Source organism: Vulpes lagopus, chromosome 7 (genome assembly GCF_018345385.1).
Source record: "Vulpes lagopus strain Blue_001 chromosome 7, ASM1834538v1, whole genome shotgun sequence".
In the NCBI taxonomy this organism is placed as follows: Eukaryota; Metazoa; Chordata; class Mammalia; order Carnivora; family Canidae; genus Vulpes; species Vulpes lagopus.
This window is the reverse complement of record NC_054830.1, coordinates 116,870,346-116,894,937: the sequence shown is the minus strand read 5'-3', so window position 1 is coordinate 116,894,937 and position 24,592 is coordinate 116,870,346. Positions and strand designations below refer to the sequence as shown.

Sequence of the window (24,592 nt, the reverse complement as noted above, 5' to 3'; positions counted from 1 at the left end):
TTGATGAGTCAATAGCTTCTCTCTTTAAAAATATTTCTGAAGACTGTCTGGTGACACTGGAAATTTCCTCCTTTAGAGATATTGTCTCCTAAATTAAGCACTGCCCCAGCTAATATCCAAACCTGCTGGGAGATAGTAACAAATTATGTTGCATTAGGTATTAATACACCCCTGGTTAGACTTTTTTTGCTTACAAGGAGCAGAAACAAGCTTGCAGATGGTTGCTATTATATGAAGTATGATACTGGTTTGTTTAATCCAACACTTCGGTAGAATTTACTTTATTTAATGTCTTTGCAATATAATTGCAACATAGAAATAAGGGGGACAAGAGAAATACAGATATTGCCCTATGGAGGAGGACAAGAAGTGCAGTTAGACGCAGTGCACCATCAGAATTGCACCAAGATGGCAGCAGGAAGCAGGGTGACTGACTGTCATGGTTAGCCTCACACTAAGAGGTTCCAAAGATGCAAGACATTTGTTGCTAAAAGCAGAAAATCCCAGATAAACTGGGATGAGTTGGTCACCCTCAGGAACCACTAAACTTTCACCAAAAGGCACACTTCCTCTAACTTCAAAAGTGTGCTTAGACTCAGTACTGCACACGAAGCAATACAAGCCTGTCCCTGGCTGGTTATCAGCTGGTTAGAGCAAAGGGCTAATGAGGCCAAGGCTAAAGGTTTGATTTCCCAGGAAACTTTGCTCTCTTCCACAATCAGAGTCTACATGCTTCTCTTAAGCCAGCCATTCTCCAATGTCACTGATCAGTCACAAGAGGAACAAGGAGAAAGCACGGCTACTTGGACCAGATCCTCCAAGGCTGCTTGTAACACTGGTGGGGGCACCCTGATGTTCTCCTAGGGCATGAATGCTGAGTGAGTGAACAATGTCATGTAAAGAGACTCACCTGCTGAATTTCCTGCTTAAATGTTTTTGGTGTTTTTTTAGGTTTTATTTATTTATTTTAGAGAGAGGAACAGAGCAAGAGCAGCGGGGAGGGGCAAGGGGAGAAGCAGACTCCCTGCGGAGCAGGGAGCCTGATGAAAGGCTCATCCCAGGACCCCAGGACCATGACCTGAGCCAAAGGCAGTCGCTTAACTGACTAAGCCACTTAGGTGCCCCTTTAAATGGGTTTTCAATAACAATAGTACATAGCATAGTGGCAAATTTCCACCGCATTTTCTCCCAGATTTCATTCTAATACTGTGAGACAGGCCTGGCACACAGCAAACTCAGCAGGTCTGGAATCATCTGTGGTCACAGAGCCAGAAAGCAGGAGATGGAGCTGGAAACTTCCCCTCCAAGGGATTATTTGTCTTTGCGGTGTTAGTGAGGGAGGCAGTGACAGAGGTCACAGCTGCCTGTGCTCCAGCAAAACACACACAGTCTGAATGTTGAGCTTGACTTTGTACATTTCTCCTTCCATAAGAATTCCAGAACTCTTTGGGACCCAAGAACCACGCAGTGCAGCCCGAAAACTCTCCAGCGTCTTGCGGAACATCAGCTGGGGCATGCTTGTGGGCTGATGATTTCCTGCGTGCGGAAAGGCCTTATAATGCGCATTCACATTTTCCACCCTGTTGCTCAGGCCCAGAGGATCCAGGGAAGCATCCCCCCTTTTAATGTTTAGATGCTGCCAGTTTCTGCACCTCCCTCTTTCATGTCTTTACCTTTCCCTAGACTTTTCTGCCTAAATCCACACAGTTGGGTGGCGTTCCTATTAGTAAATTGAAAGGTGAATTTCCCAAACACATTTAATTTTCCTTTAGAAGATATGTGGGTGGGTTGAAAACCACTCTGTGTCATACATACATGTTACTCATTAACTGACTTCAAAAAAAAAAAAAAAAAAACAGCCTCAGCTAGATTAGGAGTCATGTGAAGAGAGTTTCCTCCAGTGTGAGAATTGGGCAAAGCTAAAACGCAGAGTTTTTCATAGGATTGAGGGGATTCGGAAATGAGCCTCTGAGCTTATGTCCTGACTTGGGGACTGACGAGTACACCATGGTGAAGAAAAGCCTGTCTTCCAGTGACACGGTATTCCGGTTTGAGACTCCCGGCAGCCCGAGAAAGACAGGCCCCGAGGCCCCGCACAGCTCCACAGACAGCCCCGGCTCTGTGTTTCTCAGGTGGGTACCTCCCGTGGGTTGCCCTGGTGGCCTCAGGACGTGACAGGCGTCCCCTGGGGAGCTCCGTCCTCATGCATGGGGGTCGCAATCTGCTAAGGGGAAGGAGATGGTGCAGCCCAGGCATTTGGGCCAGTGGATTAGAAGAGGGGCCATAGCAAGGAATGTGACTTGCTGAGCAAATAGAATGATTACCTATTAATCATAACATATATATATGTGTGATTAATAATATAATAATATATATATAATAGGGCAAATAATTGTTGCCCTATTAAGGCAAATAATTGGGCAAATAATTGTTGCCTTTTTTAGGACTCTTTTTGAAGATTTTATTTCTTTATTCGACAGAGAGAGAGAGAGAGCACAAGCACGGGGAGCGGCAGGCAGAGGGAGAGGGAGCAGCAGGCTCCCCATTGAGCAGAGCGCCAGATGTGGGGCTCAATCTCAGGACCTCAGGACCATGACCTGAGCCGAAGGCAGACTTAACTGAGCCACCCAGGCTTCCTAGGACTTTTTTTAGTACCCGATGACTGGTCGGCTATGCTGTTCTTTGATTCTTGATCACTTGCAGATTCATAGGAAAGGAAGTCAATTAATTGAGCCAAAAACCTTACTTCAGTGTCAGAATTACCTGTGTCATTATCAAAAAAGTAAATGTGGGGGCTTTCTAAATTAATTATCAAACTAGTATTAGCTGTGCTGTAGGTTCAACTATTTACTATACAGTGATTTAGAGCAGCTTTGGCTTGATTGAGAACACACTCTTTTTAGCTGTAAATATTAATATCTATATAAACATCATTCTGAGAATTACATGTTTTGAATGAGAATTAATGTTATTGCTTCTTTATGCATTTTGGCCTCATAATAATTCTCTAGGAACTTACAAAATGTAGAAATCAAATCGGAAATCCAGAAAGTTTTTCACCCAATTTTGATGTAAACTTTAAAGTTACTTCCATGTAAACCTCCCAAGTGAGTACAGAGGAATGACCTCCACACTGGAAGTTTACTTTTACACAACACCATAGCTAGAAAGTTGATCATTTGTTTTGTTTTCTCATCACTGTAAATCATTTATACAAAAAGGTCCTGACCAAAATTACAGCTTTTAAAAATCAAATGGAAACCAAGAAATCCTACTTCATTCAACAGCATTTGCATATCAAAATGTCAGGTTACAAAAACAAATGTAATAATTTTATTTTTTTTAGACTTTATTTATTTATTTGAGAGAGAGAGAGAGCACCAGCAGGGAGAGCAGGAGAAGGAGAAGCAAACCCCTCACTGAGCAGGGAGCCAAAATCAGGGCTCAATCCCAGGACCCTGGGATCATGGTCTGAGCCCAAAGCAGAAGCTTAACTGACTGAGCCACCCAGGTGCCCCAAAACAAGTGAAATAATTTTTTAAAAGAAGTTCTGGGGATAAAGAACCTGAACTTATGCAAAATGTTGCACGATTCCTCTGCTTTTAGGTTAGCTTAGTTTTTCCATCCATCGTTAAGATGAATCTATCTCACTTGAATTGTCTGAGCAAAAGCACAACTCCTATAACTGACGATATAAAACCTGAAAATGTAATTTCCATATTTTGCTGAATTTCTAATGTTTTTCAAATTATTTTGTCTCCTTCATCCACCTCTTCTGTAGATAATGCCAACTCTTCTAGGAGCTCAAGATCAAATCAGGAAAAATAAAATTAAAATGCAGAAACAAATATTTAAAATATATAATATACAGAAAGTATAATTTAAATAAACATATTATTCAAATAAATTTAAATGAATAGAATAAAAATAAAATAAAAACCTGCCTCAACCTAAACTCATGCCTCTTTCAAATATAGCCCAGGCCTATCTCACCTGCATATTTGAATATTCAAATTCAAATGTTTATATTAGTATCTATATACTAAGTGTTTTTTTTTTTTTTTTAATGTGTATTAGAACCCATCTCAAGGGATCCCTGGGTGGCGCAGAGGTTTGGTGCCTGCCTTTGGCCCAGGGTGCTATCCTGGAGACCCGGGATCGAATCCCACTTCAGGCTCCCTATATGGAGCCTGCTTCTCCCTCTGCCTGTGTCTCTGCCTCTCTCTCTTTCTCTATCTCTCTCTTTGTGTGTGACTATCATGAATAAATAAATAAAATCTTTAAAAAAAAAAAAAAAGAACCCATCTCAAAACATTATATGTATCTCCAAATAGTTTGGGCATTGAAAGACTTTTTAGGTTTGGTTGAAAAATTTACTCAGTGTATTGTACATAAAATCATTCAAAATAATTTGTGGAAGCATTTAAGCACATGTTGGTTAATTACCTGCAGTAAAAAATAAGACCAGGTAAACACTTCCCCTTACCTTCTAATAAATACTAAGAATTTATGACTTATGTGGTATCCCGTTATCATTTCCAGAACCAGAGTAATAAAATGTACTCTGATATCAACAAACTACTTCATACAGGCACAGATACAATTTATGCAGTGCTCCTATTTAATCATTCAACAAAGATTTATTGAGCGACTATCATGCCAGGCTACGCAGAACACACATGGATATGATCATAAGCAAGATAGACCTAATCTCTGCCTTCACAGAGGTTATGAGTTTAATGTCAAAGACAGGCTAAAAAATTATGAATGCATGAATGCATACACCTATACACATGATTCTTATATTAGCAGCACCTGGGTGGCTCAGTGGTTGAGTGTCTACCTTTGGCCCCAGTCATAATCCTGGGGTCCTGGGATCAAGTTCCGCATCCACTCCCTGTGGGGAGCCCGCTTCTCCCTCTACCTATGTCTCTGCCTCTCTTTGTCTCTCAGGAATAAATAAATACAATCTTTAAAAAAAATAATAATTCTTATATTAACATATGTTATCAGAGGAAACAATTACGGGGCTGAGAAAGAGAACAAGATAGGGCAAGCTAACTTAGATGGGATGACAAGTCAAGGACTCTTTAAGGAAGTGATAATTCAGCTGTTTGAGAGAATGAGAAAAGAGCCAACCGCGGACTGACCATGGAAAGGACATGTTGCCCTGACGTAGGGAGGATCTTACATCTTGATGAACCCGGGGACAGTGGCATCTGATGGCATCTGCAGAAGGAGTTCAGAGTTCTATTTTAACTGCAGTGGGAAACCAGTTGGTGGTTTAGAATAGAGAAGTATTACAATATGTTGTTCCCTTTAGGAGTGCATTCTGGCCCTTCTTTGGGTGATTTCCAGGTTTTTGCTCAAGCAATATTGCATCCTGCCCATGTCTCCCCATGTGTCTGTAATACCCAGCAGAGATAATACTGGTCACAGATGACAGGCATGACTCACACTGCTCATGATGTCAACTTCTGTTTCAAAGTATTGTGTCATGTATGCTCCTACCCACAACTATTCTGCTGCCTACACAACATTGGCATTTTCTGACTTTTTCATTTTTTTCTAATCCAAAAGCTGTGAAATGGCATCTCGATGGGGTTTTAATGTTCGTTTCCCTTATTAATACAAAAGGAGCATCTTTTCAACATGTTTGTTGCTAATTTTAATTTCCTTTTCTATAATATACCTTCTTATGGATTTCTGACCCTTTTGGGCAGGAGGCAGGGGGAAGATGAGTTACTAATTTTTTTCTTATTTTTAGATAGTGGGGTTGTGTGTTTTTTGTGCTATTGAGTTGGAGTTCTTTTTTTTTTTCTAAGATTGATTGCTTGATTGATTTATGAGAGACACAGACAGAGAGAGAGAGAGGGGCAGAGACACAGGCAGAGGGAGAAGCAGGCTCCAAGCAGGGAGCCTGACATGGGACTCAATCCAGGGTCTCCAGGATCACACTCTGGGCTGAAGGCAGTGCTAAACTGCTGAGCCACCCAGGCTGCCCTGGAGTTCTTTATATATGTTGGATGTTAACCTCTTATCAGATATATCACTTGTGAATATCTTCTCCTACTCAGTAGGTTGCCTTTGCATTTTGTTGGTGGTTTCCTTTGCTGTGTAAAAGCTTTTTAGTTTGATACAGTTCCATTTGTTTATTTTTGCTTTTGTTGACCTTGCCTGTGGAAACAGATCAAAAAAAAAAAAAAATCCAGAAAGATGAGGCAGACTAAGCTGGAATGTGGGACCAGGGTGGGACCAGCCCAGGCCTGCTCAGACTCCCTCAGTGCTCTTGTTGGGAGGTCGCCCCAGGTTACAGTCAACAATGACCACTGCAGGCCCAAGGAAGTGCTGCAGTCACATGCATTATGCCTCCGCCCGGTGTCCCCAATGATTCTGTTTCTGTTCATCTACTGTTCCAGCTGCCACCAGTGAATGGTAGAGGAAATGTTGGTTCTCCTCTCCCCTCCCAATAGCCATGATTTTTCTTAGCCACACCCACTTCTCCTGCTTGTAGGGAAACAACAGGAGCACTTTTTGGTACCTGAAGAAGAGGAACACTGTAGATGTCGTATTATGACCCATTTTCACTAGATGAGCCCATGGTTCCAGCTCCTGTTCTCTGGAGCTGTAGAGATAAAGGTTATATTTAGAACCTGGAGGGAGCAGCGTTCTGGGAAGTAGGTTTACTTCTTCAGGAGAAGGGATGAAGAGGTAATAGTCAAAGAAAGTGAGACTGTGTTAAGAGGATATAGTAGTAGTAGCTGTAGTATTCTAAGGGTGGAGTATCTCAGTGAATGGCTTACCTCTATTTATAGTGGGTAAGGTTTACCAGCAGGACCTGGGAACTCTGCTGAACCTCAGAGGAGAGTGAAGGGCCATTTGTCAGAAAGCAAAGAGATGGTGAAGTATGCCAGGATGTAGTGAAATGCAGCCGTGGAAGTGAGAATGAGCAGGTAAAGTATGCAGGAATAGGCATCTCTTATAGGATGGTTAGAATTTTCCCAGAGAACAGAACTCCCCAGTAGCTAACCTGGCCAGGAGAGAACAGACCTGCAGTCTCCTTCCCAAACATCTCCAGACACTTCCCCACAGTCTACTTATACCAAGCACTCTATATTCTCTCAGTGCACATGTGCTATCCTCGCACCACACTTTTGAACATGCTGAAACCCCCCGCCCCGCCCCACCACCGCCAACTGCCTCAAAAATTTCTATTCATCTTTCATTATGTACCTCCAGAAAGGTCTATTCAAATATTTGGGGAGACTTTCTACTTCCACTCCTCAGAAGTAGCTGCCCTTTTTATTTGTTGGCATCATATCCTATATTAACCACTTATCAGAATGGATTGTCAGAAGGGGTGTATTTATTACAAAGTCAACGAAGCTTAAGCTTCTACCCTCCCTTATATGGGCCCTTTCCAAGGCCCTGGGAGTGTCTGTAGCAAGCTCTTCACAGAGTCATATATTTCTGCAAACCTTTCAGATAATATTTTAACTACAATTATGACTGTTCTCTCCTCACTCCAATTTTCTGTCACATTTGCCCTCCACTCTGATTGGCAAGGGCTTTTCTGATGTTATGGGCTAAGGGGAGGTTGTTTGGGATTCGTGGCATTTATTATGTGATTTGCTACATGTGCATAAGTTGTAACTAGCCAACCTGGCTTCCTGGAATATCCCCACCACCAAGGGCAGAGGTGATATCATGACATGAATATGACTTCCAGGAACCATTTATCAGTATGTAGACAGTGAAAGAAAAACAAGACTGGAAATGTACAGGATTGGAAGCTAGTGTCTGGTAAACTCTTCCAGTCATCAGATGTATAAGTTGTAAGTGGTGGACTCTGTTCTTATTTAATGCCAATGCCAAACAGAAGCTCTCTCCTGTTAGGACTATAAACTCAATAATGCAGCTGATATCATTATAAGTACACCAAACTTTTTTTTCTTTTTTGGTGGTAATTGCACAATTTATCAGAATTTCTGTGTTTATGGGACACAAGCCCAAGGTAATACTAGAAAGAGCCATTGCCTTTGTGTCCCATAATAGATCACATCTTAACATGACATTATTAAGAGTGGGTTAGAATCCAAAAGAAAATGTCTAGCCATGAATAAAAATTATGTTTTTTCTAGAGAAAAGACTAAGTTATGTCTTTATTGAAAATATTATAAAATTATTGCCATGTGAAGAGATCAGTGAATATCAGCTAAAAATTGTAAGTATCGTGTCTAACAAAAAGTCAGGCAAGTGTACCTCAGTTGCAGATTCTAGAAGTTGCCTCCATGGGTAACTATATGGAGTTTCCAAGAGGGCAAATTGGCTAGCACTGCCAAGAAGTACAGGAGTGATGAATGAGTGCTTCTTTATAGCCAACAGCACTAAAAAAAACTATTTGCACAGTGACTTACTCATGGGAAATTTTTACAGATGTGACCTTACAAACCTTAGTGGCTTTTTGCTCTGGTAGATGGATAATGGTAGTTATTCTCTACATTGCTTAGATAATGAAGGAAGGAACAGAAAAAGGAAATAAAGTTTTCTATTGTGCTTGTACAGCAAAATTAAGCCAATGAAATTAGTTCAGGTAATGAAGACACAGCCAGATAGGTGGCCACAATGGCATTACCCAAATTCATTGACCAATTTATTCCTCTGGCATGGCTTTAAATTATTTGGGCTATTTCCAAAATATCAAATCCGTCCACAAGGGTCATTTCATTCAGTTTCTTCAGCCCACTCAGGGTAACTTTTCCAACCCCAGAGGGGACACTGGTTTCAGAAGTAGGCTTTGAAAAAACTTAACTTTGAAAGAAACTTGAAAGTAACTTTGAAAGAACAAAGTTAAGGAGACCTATCTGGGATCTTGATTCTATGCTGACCAATTATGTGATTCAGGCTTCAGTTAAATTTGTTTGTAAAAAGACAAGGGTATTTGTCCTGGGGTACTTTCCAGGAGTGGTGAAAGGGAATTACCCACTTCATTTAACAAGCAGTTATGGAATGCTTTCTATAATCTTTGTATAGGAGTATTCTATAGGGAAGACTGTGTGGGGAATTTCAACATTTACTAGTGGTATAAACTCCCTGTGCTTCACCTTCCTTAATGGTAAAATGGGGACAATGACAGAACTGCAGATAATATTCAACAAGACTAATACATAAAGTGCCAGGCCCACAGCAAATGTTCTAACGAGGTTATTATAAGGCAATAGGGATGAACCACAGAGAAATCATGGTATACTTACTCACTGCCTAGAACTCTTAGAGGCCAGCAATAATACATCTTTCCGTTTCTACCTCCAGCATCTGGTGTAGAGAAGAAACTATCATGAAAAGAGAGCCTTGCAAAGTAAATAAATGGCTGAAAACCCAGCTCTTGTTTCCAGAGGCTCCAATTTCTGTTGATGACAGACACAGCCCCAGGCACAAGGCAAGCAATGTGCATGTACTATGAAAATTAAATTATCAGCCTAACTGTCCAATCTAGAATTTCCCTCAGCATGTTTACAGCTAATCCCCATGTTGCAAAACTTACATCTAGAAATAAGTGCACGTGTCAAATGTTTAGTGCCACAAAATCAACCTTCCCTAATGTGAAAAACTAATAGCTGTCAGGACTCTCCTGGAAACAAACAAAAAAACTATTTTATTACTTCAATAAACCCAACGGAGCAGAACAATGTGCCATGAATACGTCTCACTCCAAACACACACCTGTGAAAGGAAAATCAACCCAGAAGCAGGAGCAGTGAAGTCATACCAGTGTCTGACTGGTATGAGCCTCCAGACTTGTCCTTTGGACACTGGGAAATGCTGGCTGTGGCCTGGCTGGCTTCCCTGATCCTATGTCTTACTGCAGGAGGCTCACACACGCTGGACCTGCCTTTGCACCTTCTGATCTGCCCCCAACACTCCAGCGGAGGAAATTCTATGTTGTCCTTCAAAACTGGACCAGATATCCCTGCCTGCAGAAAGCCTCCCTTGACACCCTCTTCTGTGCTACATTGTATCTTGTTTACTTGCATGACAGCATTTATCACATACTGCATTACTCTTGTTGGGTTTGTCTTTCTTCACTTTGCTGCCTGTTTCTTCTTCTTCTTTTTTTCTTTTCTTTTCTTTTCTTTTCTTTTCTTTTTTTTTTTTTTTTAGATTGCATTTATTTATTTGAGAGACAGCATCAGAGAGAGAGAGAAATCACAAGCAGTGGGGGAGACGTAGAGGGAGAAGACTTGTGGCTGAGCCGGAAGCCTGATGGGGGACTCTATCCCAGAATCCTGGACTCATGACCTAAGCTGAAGGCAAAGGCAGGTGCTTAACTGACTGAGCCACCAAGGTACCCCTGCTGCCTTATTTCTCACCAACCAGTCAGCATGGTTCTTGACACAAAATAGACAACAATAAATGTCAGATGATGGTAGGTGACAGAGCTCCTCTGAGTTGAGAGTCAAAGCTGATCTTTGCTGGGGTGCTGCTGAAGTGGTCTCAAGAAGGCTGAAGCTCAGCAGAGGATCCAGGCACACAAAGGAGGAACGGGCTCAATACAGGAGAACAGCCAGAGGCAAAGCCAAATGATATATCACGCCTTCTGACTCACGGTCCTGGACCCTTTCACTGTTCCACATTGATTTATTATTAGACCTGAACCAGTATTTGCCTCACTCTGGTCCCAAATGTTTTATCCTTGCAATTGGGAAAAGAGAGTGGGGAAGTTATAGGGAGCTGTAGAGGCTGAGGTTTCTGTTTCCATAAATTGAAGTGCAAACTTAATTTTAATTTATTTCCACATTGAATTCAGTTTAAAAATAAACTCAGTTACTGTGAAATTGAATTAAACTAGATATAAAAGAAAAAAAAGGGATGTAATAAAGCATTGGTTTTTAATTTAATGAATAATCCCTCACACACACTACACACTTTCATACCAGCATGCCTCTTCCCTTGCTCTCTCTCTTTGCCTAGAATAACATCTCCTGCCAACAGCACTAAATCAACAAGTATTTCTCAGGCAGTACAGCACTAGAAATCCGGTGGTGAATAAAATAAGGGTGGCCCATTTCTTATGTTGCTCAAATCAGAGGAAGACACACATCAACAGGATTTTGAGCGTCTTGCGTAGGGGAGGACTGGGCACAGGTAAGTGGAGCAAAGGGAGTCAGCCCAGCCTCCAAGTGGTAAAGCAACGCCAGAGGAAAGGCAGTTCACAGCACAAAAAAAGAAATGGTAATTATGTGACCTGATAAAAGTGTTAGCTAACTCTACTGCCTCTATTGCCATAATCATATTGCAATATGTAAATGTCTTGGACCAACAGGTTGCACACTTTCGACTTACACAACATCATATGTCACTTACATCTCAATAAAAATAATACTTTTAAAAAGGAATGAAAGAGAAGAGCTGAGTGTGAGGCAAAAGGGCAACAAAGAGAGAAGGAGCTAGAACCCAATGTTGAAGAAATAGCATTTTGCTCTTCTCTGTGGAAGGGAAGAACACATTCCAAACTGGCAAAAGAACCCTGGAGGACACAGAGGGGGAGGAAGAACAAGGAAATGAGGCAGAGGCAGATACACTTTCCTCAAAGAGTAAAAAGAATCAGAAGCTTAATTTTGTCCCAAGTTGTGAATGAAATAAAACACCATCCAGAAATAACATCATCCTGATTTCTCTTCCTGTCAGAAATAGGATCCAGTTGATGCAAACTCTGAGTTAGTAGTTACTCTCAACATGCCACCTTTGGAGAGCAAAAAGTATTCATTTCTCCTTTGTGGCTGTGCATCACCCTCACCACCCCAGCTCTGCCCACTGAAACTTGCGTGATTCCACACTACCCACCATCCAGAGGCAAATCCAATTCTAAATCAGTCATTTACATGAACATGAAATCAACAAGAAGGCTCACTCCAAAATGAGGAAGAAAGGCCGACAAAAGCTGTATAAGTCACCAAATGCTTCACAGCACGTTGCACCAAAATTTCACCTCTTAAAACCATGCGCATTCACTACCTCACACAGCTATCTGTGGGTTTTGATCTGGAAGTAAAGAACTTTGTGGTTCTAGCTCAGGGACTCCTGTGAGGTTGCAGCCAGCTTTCAACCAAGTCTGCAAATACCCAAAGGCTTGACTGGGGCAGGGGGTGGGGAAGGAGGTGCATTTATTTCTAAGTGACTCACTCATACACATGGTGGGTTAGCGCTAGTGTCTGCCGGAGGCTTCAGTTCTTCTCCACTTGGATGGAGGCTGTTTACAATGTGGCAGCTGGCTTCTTCCAGAGGGAGTGATTCATGAGCCAGGATCTTGAAAGACACAATGTCCTTTATGACCTATTTCAGAAAATACACCACCATTTTTGCAAGATCTTAGGGTTAAACAGGTCAGCCCTGTGTGTTCAGTATAGAAGGGGACCCTACAAGGGTGAGAATACCAAGAGAGGGGGAGGGATTATTTGGAGCCATCTTAGAGGCTGGTAACCACAAGAGCTGTGGGGTGACACCAAAGCTGACACCTATTTCTAATCTGAAAGTAGTGTATGCTGAAAGGACAGAAGGCTTAGAGTTGCACGGGCCTGTATGTGATCACAGTGCTGGCATGTGCTGTGTCACCTGAGTCCAGTCACCTGAACTTTCTAAACCTCAGCTCTCTCTTTTGTAGGATGGAAAAGTAGTACCTACATTTGAAGATTGTTTTGAGTATTAGGTGTGGATAACATATTGTCCCTGGTGAATACAAGCATTGGAGAATGTTTAACTATTATAGTTACAAAGTAGGTGAAATGTTACCATAGCAACATAGTTGGAAGTCTTTACCCGCACAACCCTGTGTCAACTCTAAGGTTTTTTTTTTTTCTTTATCCTCATATATTCTTGTATAACTTATAAATGACTTAAAGCTAAACACAGGGTGGGGGCAGTACAGAAAGCTAAAACAACACATATTTCTGTTTATATATTTGAACAGATGTAGAAACCATGAAAACTTTAAGATCTAAACTTTAAGTGGTTCCTCCTTACAGCACTGTACTCCAAACAGTTGTCAGGCTATTGCATTTTTCCCATATGGCTGAAGTTCATATTATGATGACCTTAAAGGAACATGAAAATAAAGTAATAAAGGTCAAAAAAGTATTGAGTTCAGGAGTTTTCTCAAAATTACAGTTTTTCTGGGGAAAAAAATATGATTAGAAAAAAACACAAGTGTAAGTGGTCAAATTGTGCCTCATGTCAAAATGAAACATTTTTTTCAACAGGGCGACTGGTTTATCAGGTTAAAGTATGTTCTTTACTCAGGAATTTGAGAGTTTGGGCTATGCCTTTGATGCAAATTTTGCTTCTTCCCCAGTAAAATAAGAGTAAAAACACTATGAAAAGAAGCTTCTTCATGTCTGTACTCAGAATATTAACTCTCTAAATTCATGTACCCAAAGGTTAAGCAGAAAGAGCCCAGGCCTGGCTCTGACAGGCTTCTGTGACATGCAATAAATCACTGACCCACTCCTTTTCCTCGTCTCACAAAATGGAGAAATCTACCATTAAGAGGATTTCTCCAGACAATGGAAAAATTAAAGGGAGGGGAAAAAATACAATGAGGAGAGATAGATAGGTAGATAGATAGATAGATAGATAGAGAGATAGATAGATAGATGATTTTTTTTTTTAATTATAAGCTTCTTCTGGGAAAAAAAAAGTGAATTCTTTTCAGGGATTACTTTATTCTTATGAAATTTAAAATTTACTTTAGTTACTATCTGAAGTGGTGGATTTACCACAAAGCTAATGAAGCTGAACTTTCAGGCCGATCACTTGAATTAACCTCTTCTAATTCAATATTTTCTATCTGCACCTAATTATCAATTTTTTTTCTAAAAGAAGTCTCATATCATATAAACTATAAGCCCTACAAAGCTGAATCTGCCTCAGTTGCTGCTGTTAACAGAAATACACATTTTTCAACCAAGACCAATTCTCTAATATTATCATTGGTGCTTCACCATATCAGGAAATGAGATAATATCCTACTAGAAGCTTAACAAATCTATATTGGAAGGTACAGTATGAATGCATACTTCCAAAATGACTGATTCCTAGAATATATGGAAAGAAAATGTAACCTCTATATGCATATGTTATTTTTTGGAACATTCATATTGCCATTTATACAGGATGATCACATTACATGAACCGTATAATTCATGAATCATATATAACATTTAATGTAGAATTTAATTTTAGTGTAAAACATAGATAAAGGTGGTATTTTTATTTTCCTTCTTAAAGGAGAAGAAAAATATTATTGAATCTTTTGTTTATCTATATTATATCCCACATTTTGGGAGGTTTGAAGAAATACAGATTCCTGAAATTCAAAAGTTGTTGTACCAATAATAATTCCTCTCTGAGCTGAGAAGTACCATAGAACAGTAGTTAAGAACAGCGGCAACATGGGGCGCCTGGCAACTCACTCCATTGGTGAGCATCTGATTCTGGGTTTCAGCTCAGGTCCTGATTTCAGGTCCTGAGATCGAGCGCCGCTTTGGGCTCCTCTGTGTGGAACCAGTTTGTCCCTCTCCTTCCCCGACTTGCACACATGTGCACTTTCTCTTTCTCTCTCTCAAACATATAATTAATAAAATATTTTAAAAAGAAGAATGAAATAGAGAGATAAAGAAGAAAGAAAGAAAGAAAGAAAGAAAGAAAGAAAGAAAGAAAGAAAAAAGAAAGAAAGAAAGAGAAAGAAAGAAAAAAAGAAAGGAAGGAAGAAAGAAAGAAAGAAAGAAAGAAAGAAAGAAAGAAAGAAAGAAAGAAAGAAAAAAAGAAAGAAAGAAAGAAAGAAAGAAAGAAAGAAAGAAAGAAAGAAAGAAAGAAAAAACAAATAACTAGGCTGACATGGGGTCCCATCTCATTGAAGTGGTTTGGCAAGTCTGTACTTCATTTCTGCTTCTCTTAAAGGAGGAGTGATAGCTCCTATCTCCTGAGTTCCCATAGGGATTGAGTTACCCTACTCATGAAGTGTTTGGAAATCGATCTAGCATAGGCGAGCCCTGCATACGTGTTATTTACAACACTTTAGGCTGATTTCTATATTTTACTCCCTGGTCATTCTTCCACTTATGACAACATTGTGCTTTAGATAATGTACGAAATTGCCTCATTTCCACTGGAAAAGACAGTGTGATTCATCTCGATATTCGCCAAAGGTATTATATAGCCTTCTGTCCTTTAGCAAGGGTGGGAGTAATCCCTAAGAGTTTTTTTGGATTGATCTAGAAATAGCTAAAACAGGGAACCATTTAGCTGCATTTAAATGTTTCATGGCATAGGTTTACTATGTGTTGTTTTTTTTTTTTTCAAAAGGGTTTTAATTATTTGCTGAATTGTCCACAGTAGGAAACCTAATTATGAATTAAAAGGCACAGCTCTATTGGAAGGTGCCTCCTTTGTCAGCTTGTAGGAGTAGCTAACTGAGAAGCTGATTTGACTTTGAACTTTCAACAAACTCTCTGGGTTTCCAATAATGAAACAGAGTGTGTTTTATGGTGGCCCTAAATTACTCTGTACATGCAAATACTAAATGATCAGGTCATTAATATGTAAGTTCTGAGGTAATGTCATAAAGCATGGTAAATATTTAATGGAAATATCAAACCACCTTTCTTAATTCTTATACCTGAATAATAGGGAAGTTTTGTTAATTTCCTTGTAATTCTATAAATAGCGCTTAATTAATGATAAGTAAGAAAAAGCACACATTGTGATGAAACATTCACTCACGCTGATACCGGTTTTTGGTCTCTTATTTGGATCCCAAAAAGCAAAAGCATTGTTCATTCTTGAATTAAAAAGAAATAAACACTATGGGAACACTATGGGCCTATTAGATTTCCCATGGTTCCAGAGGCTATATAACCATAAGCAAACCTGTAGTTTTATACAACTTTTGCAGCTCTTCAAAATGCATGGTGAAGAGCAGAGTGATGACAATAGTTCTGTTAGGTAATTCTTGGTATGGGCCAACCTTGCTTCCACAATCCTGTCATAAAAATGACAACAACTTAACACTTACTATATGCCTCCTTTGTGCCAGGTACAGTACTAAGCCCTTTTCACAAATTAGCTAATTCAAACTTCACAATAACCTTATGAAATAGGAACTATTATTACTGCATTTCCCAGTGAGAAAAACTGAAGTTTAAAAAAAATGAAGTACTTAATTCCCAAGATATAAGAGTTGCATCTTAAGACTCTAAATCCCATGTTCTTCCTACTTGACTATGCTCCAGCTCTTGTAATCCTTAATCTCCTTCCATTGTGGAGTAACAGAATTAGGCTAATGGATGTAGACCTTCTAAAGTAAGTGCAGTGCTTGATATCTGATGTGAGAGTTAGATGTGACACCAAAAGCATAAGCTACAAAAGAAATAATAGTAAATTGGTTCTCATCAAAGTTAAACAGAAAAGACACCACTAAGACAATGAAAGACAATCCTCAGAATGGACGAGAATATTTGCAAATCATGTAACTGATGAATGTCTAGTATCCAGAATATGTAAAAATTTCATATAACTCGATAATGAAAAGATGACACATTTAAAAATAAGCAAAGGTGGGACGCCTGGGTGGGTCAGTCAGTTAAGCATCTGACTTTTGATCTCAGTTCAGGTCTTGATCTCATGGTCATGAGTTCAAGCCCCACGTTGGGCAGCAAGCTTGGGGAGGAGCCGACCTAAAATTAATTAATTAATTAATTAATTAATTAATTTTTAAAAAACAAGCAAAGGACATGAATAATTTTTTTCTCCAAAGGTATATAAATGGCCAATAAGATGCAATAGGGTACTCAACATTCGTCATTAGGAAAAAGAAAAGTAAAACCAGGAGGAGGTACCTCTTCACACTTACTAGAATGACTATACTCAAACAGACCAAAAAAATAACATATTTGGCAATCATGCAGAGGAATTGGAACCTTCCTACAAAGTTGGTGAAAATGTAAAATGGGGGGACTTCTTTGCAAAACAGCTTAGCAGTTCTTCAACAGATTAAATGTAGAATTATAATATGACCCAGCAATTCTACTCCTAAATATATGCCCAAGGAATTAAAAACCCATGTCCATGCAAAAACCTGTACGTGAATATCCAAAATAGCTATCAAGTGAAAACAGCCCAAATGTCCATCTAGTGACAAATAAAATGTGGCATGACCACAGAATGGAATATTAATTGGATAAAAGAAAAAGAAATGAAGTACTATTCCATGCCACAACATGAATGAAAGAAATTAGTCACAAAAGGCCACGTGACTTCATTTAAATAAAATGTCCAGAATAGGCAAACCTACAGAGATAAAAGTAGATTTGTGGTTCCCAGGGGCTAGGAGAAAGTACAATGAGATTGAGTACTAATGGTTACAGGGTCTCTTTTTGTAGTGATGAAAATGATCTGGAATTAATGGTGATAGTTGCACAACTCTGAACTATTAAATTGGAGACCTTGAAAGAGTAAATTTCATGGTATATGAATTGTTTGAACAAAACTTTTATTTTAAAAAAAAAAGCAAAAAAAAAAAAAAGCTAATGAAAGACCTCCAAAAATCATCCCTTTTTTAAAAAAAAAACTCATGTTCTGTAAGTACATGGCATAAAAATAAATTTTCTATGACCAACAAATTGGTCTCCTGATTTTCAAAAGGAATAACACATTTTTATTAAACTAGATATGATAAATCAGTATTTTCTTTATTTGCCACTTAACTTCTTGAAAACATTGCCCTTTTATCTTTTCACTGAAACTGTGCCAGGTTAAGGTAAAGATGTGGAGAATAAGTACTCCAAGAAAGGGTTTGTGCCAGAGATCCGTAAGACCATCCCACACAGAGATTCACTAGAAGCACTCACAGAACTCAGCATATGGTAGTACACAAAGCTAAGATTTACTACAGTGACATATTATATTGGGTCATGATGCAGGTAGAACCTGGGGTGAATCCATGTACAGGCTTCCTTATGCCTTTTCTCTCCCATGAAGGGTCGCATAGGATACCCACTTCCCTCAGCAAGAAAAACATAACAGGTATATAATGTTTCTGACCACAGAAGCCCATTCGAGAGGCAGGATCCATGGTTTTTACTGGAGGCTAGTTACATAGGCACCCTCTGCCCAGACATACTCCAAATTTAATCTCCCAGAAGGAAAGCAGATTTTGAACCTAAATCCTATTGCTTTCACAATAATGAGCCACTATAATGAGACTAAGAAAAGTGGAAACCTCCCCAAAACCTAAGTTCCCAAATATCAGCTTGCAAACACGCCTTTCTAAGAAGACCCGTGTCGGGCTTGCTACAGTAACTCTATTCTGCACAGGGCTGGGAAACCAAGACTTCAGAACTACCATCCAAGAATACACAGATTCTTGAGGGAAAGACAAGGAGGAAGGACTAAGAGGCTGTGGAATAGGCTTTGCAGGGTTTCAAGACCAAGGGAACTGTAAGGTTTGGCTCCTAGATCGAAAATCTACTGATATCCATGACCCAGGAAAAGTTGATCTGATTCAAGGAATAGCCTCAGGGCCAGTTAGGCCTGATCACATTGAAGTGATTGCAGGATTTCCGAGCTTCACTCCTAGCTACTACCACCACCATGGTCTTCCACTCCCCAGTCCTCCAGGTGTAGGCACCTCCCTTAGTGCTTTCCTGGAATCAGCTGGCATGTCTGTTGCAGGAGCAATAAAAGGACAGAGATGAAGTGCAAAGGTCCCTGACTTTTACCTTTCACTGGTGGTATTTAAGAAAGAATCCTTAGAGATGTACAGATGTTGAAATGGTTATCACCAAGAACAGAGCTCATGACCTACCAGTGAAGTGCTTAGCAGCCCAGGTACCCCTGTAGCCCAGATGTAAAGATCACAGAAGCCATCCTGAGACTTAAACTCTAAATAGGAGGAACCTCATTTCAGCCTTTTCTCTACTGCCAATGCTTAGTAAGAACTTATCTCATGGAAGACTAGAAGAATCTACTTGCTGTCTCAACTCTTTTGGGAGCCAGTAACTACCACAAATCAACTAGAAGATATTTGAAAAATAAAGTGGAAGGGATGTCTTTTTTTCCTAGAATATGCTTCTGTTACATAAGAATTGTTTAACTTTGACCAGTGACTTAACAATCTATCACTACAGGGCAGGACTCAAAGCACATGCCATCCAAGAAAACGATTAAAGCTTCTGTTTTCTCTTTTACTTTCTACTTTCTCTTACCTCTCTTTTTTATCACAGTTCCCCATTTTCCTTTTACTTTTTTTTCACCCATTAGCCTCCTCTCCCTCTCCCCCTTCCCATCACTCCCATCTCCCCCAAACAATTAGAAACTGACTATAATTTCAAAGGGTTAAAATATCTGCAGCTAATTATTTTATTTACAATTTCGTTTCTCTGATGACCCAGATGTAAGAGGGTATCTCTCTAACAGATGATGTCTAATAGAGATGCTCATGTGTTATCACACGTGTGTACCTGCATCTTCCACATTAATAGTTCTTTAAATGGTACTTCCGTAAACATTAAAGTTCATGAAAATCAGTAAATCTTTTTTTGCCAAGTTGTACTTTTAGCCCTGTGAAAAAATAGATTGCAAGCAAGTTCTTATTTAGCAGCCGCCTTTCAAAATCTTCAGAGCTCTGCCTTAAAGATGAGGCAGCCACATAGGGAAATCAGAGTTTCCCAGAATCAGACTGGGAGCACCAATGATTGGCTCAATGGAGAGGGAAGAGACATTCCTGGCAGAGATTGGTCACCCAGGGAGGGACCCTGTATCTAACTATCCAGGTTTTATCTTTGACAAAGAGTCAAACTGTCTTGAATATAAGAAAGTCAACTTAGATAAAAGCCACAACTGATGAACCATTAGCAGGTAAACCTGTCTCCGAGATAATAATAGTCTTCCGGGCAACCCCGGTGGCGCAGTGGTTTAGCGCCGCCTGCAGCCCCGGGGTGTGATCCTGGACACCGGGGATCGAGTCCTACGTCGGGCTCCCTGCATGGAGCCTGCTTCTCTCTCTGCCTGTGTCTCTGCCTCTCTTTCGCTCTCTCTGAATAAATAAATAAATAAATCTTAAAAAAAAAAAAAATAGCCTTCCAAGTCATTTGCCTTATATGGAGGCAGAGTTTTACTAGGACTAAAAGAGAAGTTTTCTCTGAAAAGCTGAAAAAATGGCTTCCTTCAAAAAAATTAAAAAGTTAATTTGGTATCAAGTAGCATAAGTAGACTTAAGTAACACTCCTATGAGTGTCAGGCCTTCCCTGAACCATCAGGCGTTCTGAGAGCATGAGTGAACAGGCAGATCCAGTCAGCTATGCAAGAACTAGGGCTATTAGTCTGCAGAAGAAAGCTCAGAAGCCAGGTCAGGAGAGTAGGGCATAAGGGTCAACTCAGATATTTAAAGATTTGTCATGTGGTAGAGTCAGTATACATGGCTGGAGGGCTAAGAAGGAATAACTAGGAGAGAAGAGATGACATTCCAACCATTATAAAAGAGAACTCGGAACAATCAGAATTCCCAAGAATGAACTGGGCTGCTGTGGATGATAATGAGTTCCCAGTAGCCAGAGGTATTCAAGTCTTTGATAGATTCCATCAACATTCTGCATTCCTTTATCAAGTGTTCACTCTAGAGGCTCAACACTGGCTACACAGAGGTGAATGAAATAGTTATGATTCCTGCTTTTATCCAATTTAGAGTCTGGTGAGGTAGTTGGTTCAGGGGTAGCCTGTTGGGGGAAAGGCTAGAGGGGACTCAAACATACAACCAGATACGACGTGTCAAGTTTTTCCATCTCAAGAAACATTCCATGAAACAAACCCATGGATTTTTCTACATTTGCAGAGTCCCAAATATTTTTTCTTGCAAAGAATGAGCCAGCCAGATTAATAACTCTTAGTTATGAAACAGTTTACAACTAGCTAGCTTACAGAATATCTGGGAGACTATTAGGATTAGGGCTTTAAATTTTTAACTGTAGGTCTCCAAAGTACCTTAATGAAAAAGCCTCAAATCCATTTTCCTAAAGTGAGCTCTTAGAATCATCCTTTTACTCTTGGAGACAATTCTTATACCTTAGAGTTGCCTATGCTTTATAGTTAGAAGATACTTTGCCTTTGGAAAAATGGAATGACAGTGCTTTACAATTAGGAACAGAACATTCGGCTGGTATACACTGAAGAAACGTACAAAAAAGGATTCTTTTTAAGGGTTCACATTTATTCTCAGAATTAATTCCTTAACACACAAAGCTGATTAAGTACAATCTATTCTTGCCTATTAGTTATAATTAGTGAAGTTCATCTTCTAATCATCAGCACATTTCAAGATATGATCATTTACCTTAATCTTAATTTCACAACTATGATCTTAGACTGAATCACACAATGATTTGGAAAAATTAACTATTGTAGCTCTAAGGCCCCTTCAAGTTTGCTCACTTGACCAGGGGCAGATGTGAAAAGCTCTGGGAAAATTCTAGGAAGTTCCCTTTAGTGAACCTCCCAGAATAGCTCCAAGCAACACAGAATTCACAAACACGTCTTCATGGAAAATAAACTGGCACTAACAAAAGTTCCTTTCACTTCTTTTTTTTTTTGTAAGCTTGTTTTAAACACTAAGACTAATCCAAAAAATCTATTAACAAACTACATATTAATCAATACTAGAATGCTAAAAGTTTAAAAAACAAGAAAAAGAACAATGTTAATGACTGAAAAGTCATAAGGAGCAGGACAGAACTTGCTACTCAGTTTCCAGAACAAGAGGGAATGCTTTATAGAAACTTCTAAAATACAGATCTGTTTTACCTAGTACTTAAAGAGAAAGGTTTACCGTCAAATAGAACAAGGAGACTTTATATTATTATACAGTTTTCTAACCATATTCTTGAGCAGATCATATCTCTGCTGCCGGTTAGGCTCAGACAATTAAATACTGAGATAATTCGAGGACCCCTAGTCATACACACACACAAGATCAGAAATGTATAAATCACAGAAATAAGATAATAAGGATCATGGGGCTAACAGTAAATTGGCAAGTTTCCAGTTCATTGTTAGGCTTTCAAATTCTAACAAAACACACTGGTTGGCTTACTTAGGGAGGGTCACTATTTCCTAACAGTGGAACCAGTTAGAGAGGAAAAACAAAAGTGTAGGTGGGGGTCCTTGAATAGGGAGGGTTTCAGGCCCAACCCTGTCCCAGTACTGACCCTTTCCTCTGGTGTTTTCTTTTTCTTTTCTTTATTTTTAAAAGATTTTATTTATTTATTCATGAGAGACACACAGAGAGAGGCAGAGGGAGAAGCAGGCTCCTTGTAGGGAGCTGGATACGGGACTCAATCCCCTGACCTGGAATCAGGCCCTGAGCCAAAGGCAGACTCTCAACCACTGAGCCACCCAGGCATCCCTCCTTGGATGTTGTCAATTGCATCTTGCTTTTTCCTCTATCTGTGGGGCTTCTGCCAATACCCCCACTGGGGCTCCAGGCATCCAAGTGCCTTCCTATCGCCCCACCCCAAGTGGAAAGAAGTCTCTCCAAGTATGACAGTTCTTTCAGGCAACTCAGAAAGCCTGGCTTCATGAACAAGAAATTTACTAATAAAATGTGCATCTAATGAACCTAAAAGCTGGCAAAGCCAGGAAGCGCTGGTGAATTGTCACCGGGAAAGATGTCCTCAGCCTTCTGCTCAAAGGAGGCGATTCTCCTCTATCTCCAAGTGGGATCCCTGCTGCTCAAGAACCCATCCAGTGTGTTTTGAGACTAGGACCGCCTTCATTGTTTTCTTCTATGAGGCATAATCTTCTATGAGGCACTTCAGGTCCACAATCTCCCACCAGCGAATCTGAGGCAGAAACAGCTCTGAAAACCACACAACTTTTATAACTTTGCTAGTGGAATCTGAACTGAAGTGATGTGAGACTCAAAGCAACAGCTATTTATCCAAAGAGCTCTCTGTATCCAAAACATATCTGGCCCTATGGGTTTTGGATCAAGGCCTGTGAATCTGTAGTAGCTTCAAAATTAATTCCAGAGTTTTCCTTCACCATTTCCCTCAGGAGGCTGAATTAATTATACAGGAGGATATTGTGGCTAAAACTGAAAAAGTCACATACAGAAATTAGAAGTCCTCATAATTTAGTGGGGAATTTAATGGGAGGGGAGTACTTCTACAGAGCCAGGGGTTAGGGTAGAGTCTCCCCCAAAGCCCTACAGAAGACAATATTTACCCCTTAGCAGTCTCATCTCTTTGTATACCTTTGGCTAATATTCACCCAGGAAGGAGAGTACATAGAAGGAAATCCATTCCTGAATTCAGTGAGGAGTTCACCATATGGTAAGAACTGCCTTCAGTCTACAAACAGTTTTTAAAATGATGATCTGATTCCCTAAAGAAGCCAAAGAAGTTTGCTGACGGAGTAGCAAAAGCAATAGAATCCATAATATGGGATCAGCTCACTTTTATGAGCCAGTCTTGGAATCTAAATTCTTTTCACATTACTCTTTATATGAATAAATGTATTCCACATACAAAATGCCACATGGAACACAATGCATTTCTAAGTTGCACCCTAGCTATAATATGTGGTGTTCCTCTAAGGGTCATCATTTATTGTCCAAGAAATAGTTATCGGGCACTTATAACAGGTTCTAGGCAGGGAAAGTTCAACAAGAGACAATGAACCAGTCCTCACACTGTTCAGATGCTAGAAGAAAAAGACAACAGGGAAAAAATGTAATACAGATTAAAGTAAACTCCTCTCAACGTAAAATCAAGACTCAATAAAGTTGCAGTTTGCTAGTTGTAACTCTATATCCAAAGTCTCCTATGATGAGTTTCATCTTATTTAGAAGCAGCTGCAAATTTTCTGATACAGAGTAGGACACACCCAAAGTTTCACACTGAGCAACATAAAAGTCTCCAAACCTTCACAAGTGTAAGAAGTTTTCCAATTGCTTCTATTTACCTGTAAGTTCTATTAGTAAGGAAGAGGCTATCTGGAAAAGAACAAATTACTAAAGTTCTCAGCAGAATAGGCATCATTTTCCCAAAAGTTACACACAGAACTCTGTTTGAATCTTAAAACAGGGATGCTTGGGTGGCTCAGTGGTTGAGTGTCTGCCTTTGGCTCACGGCATGATCCCGGGGTCCTGGGATTGAGTCCCCCATCGGGCTCTCTGTAGAGGGCCTGCTTCTCCCTCTGCCTATGTCTCTGCCTCTCTCTGTGTGTCTCTCATGAATAAATAAATAAAATCTTAAAAAAAGAAAAGAATCTTAAAACAATAGTGCTGATGTTCATTTAAAAAATTCCCAACTTGGCCAAAAGAAGATGGAATGTTAATGTCTGATCTGATAGGTGAAATCCACATTTTTAGAAAACTTGTCTTAACATTCTACATACCAACCTTTTGAAAACAATAGTCCAGCACTATTAAAATGCCAAGATTAAAATTTCCAAGTGGAAACCAAAGAACAAGAGCTACCTTCCCTGAAATCAGGAAATCCCAAGTATTCCACAACACAACCCAAGGAAACACAGCCTTGGACTT

The 24,592-nt window shown here is 39.8% G+C and overlaps 1 protein-coding gene across 2 annotated transcripts in view; it reads left to right on the top strand.

Moving 5' to 3' along the window:
* Positions 1-1,879: 1,879 nt before the first annotated feature.
* GRAMD2B (GRAM domain containing 2B) overlaps positions 1,880-24,592 on the top strand; it is a 111,256-nt gene continuing 88,543 nt past the window's right edge. Inside the window, exon 1 of one of the 2 annotated variants that reach the window (XM_041761367.1) lies at positions 1,880-2,132. In XM_041761367.1, coding sequence (XP_041617301.1) covers positions 2,008-2,132 — 125 coding nt within the window. In that variant the 5' untranslated portion in view covers positions 1,880-2,007. The remainder of the gene's footprint in view (positions 2,133-24,592) is intronic. The other variant, XM_041761371.1, reaches the window with a different exon arrangement.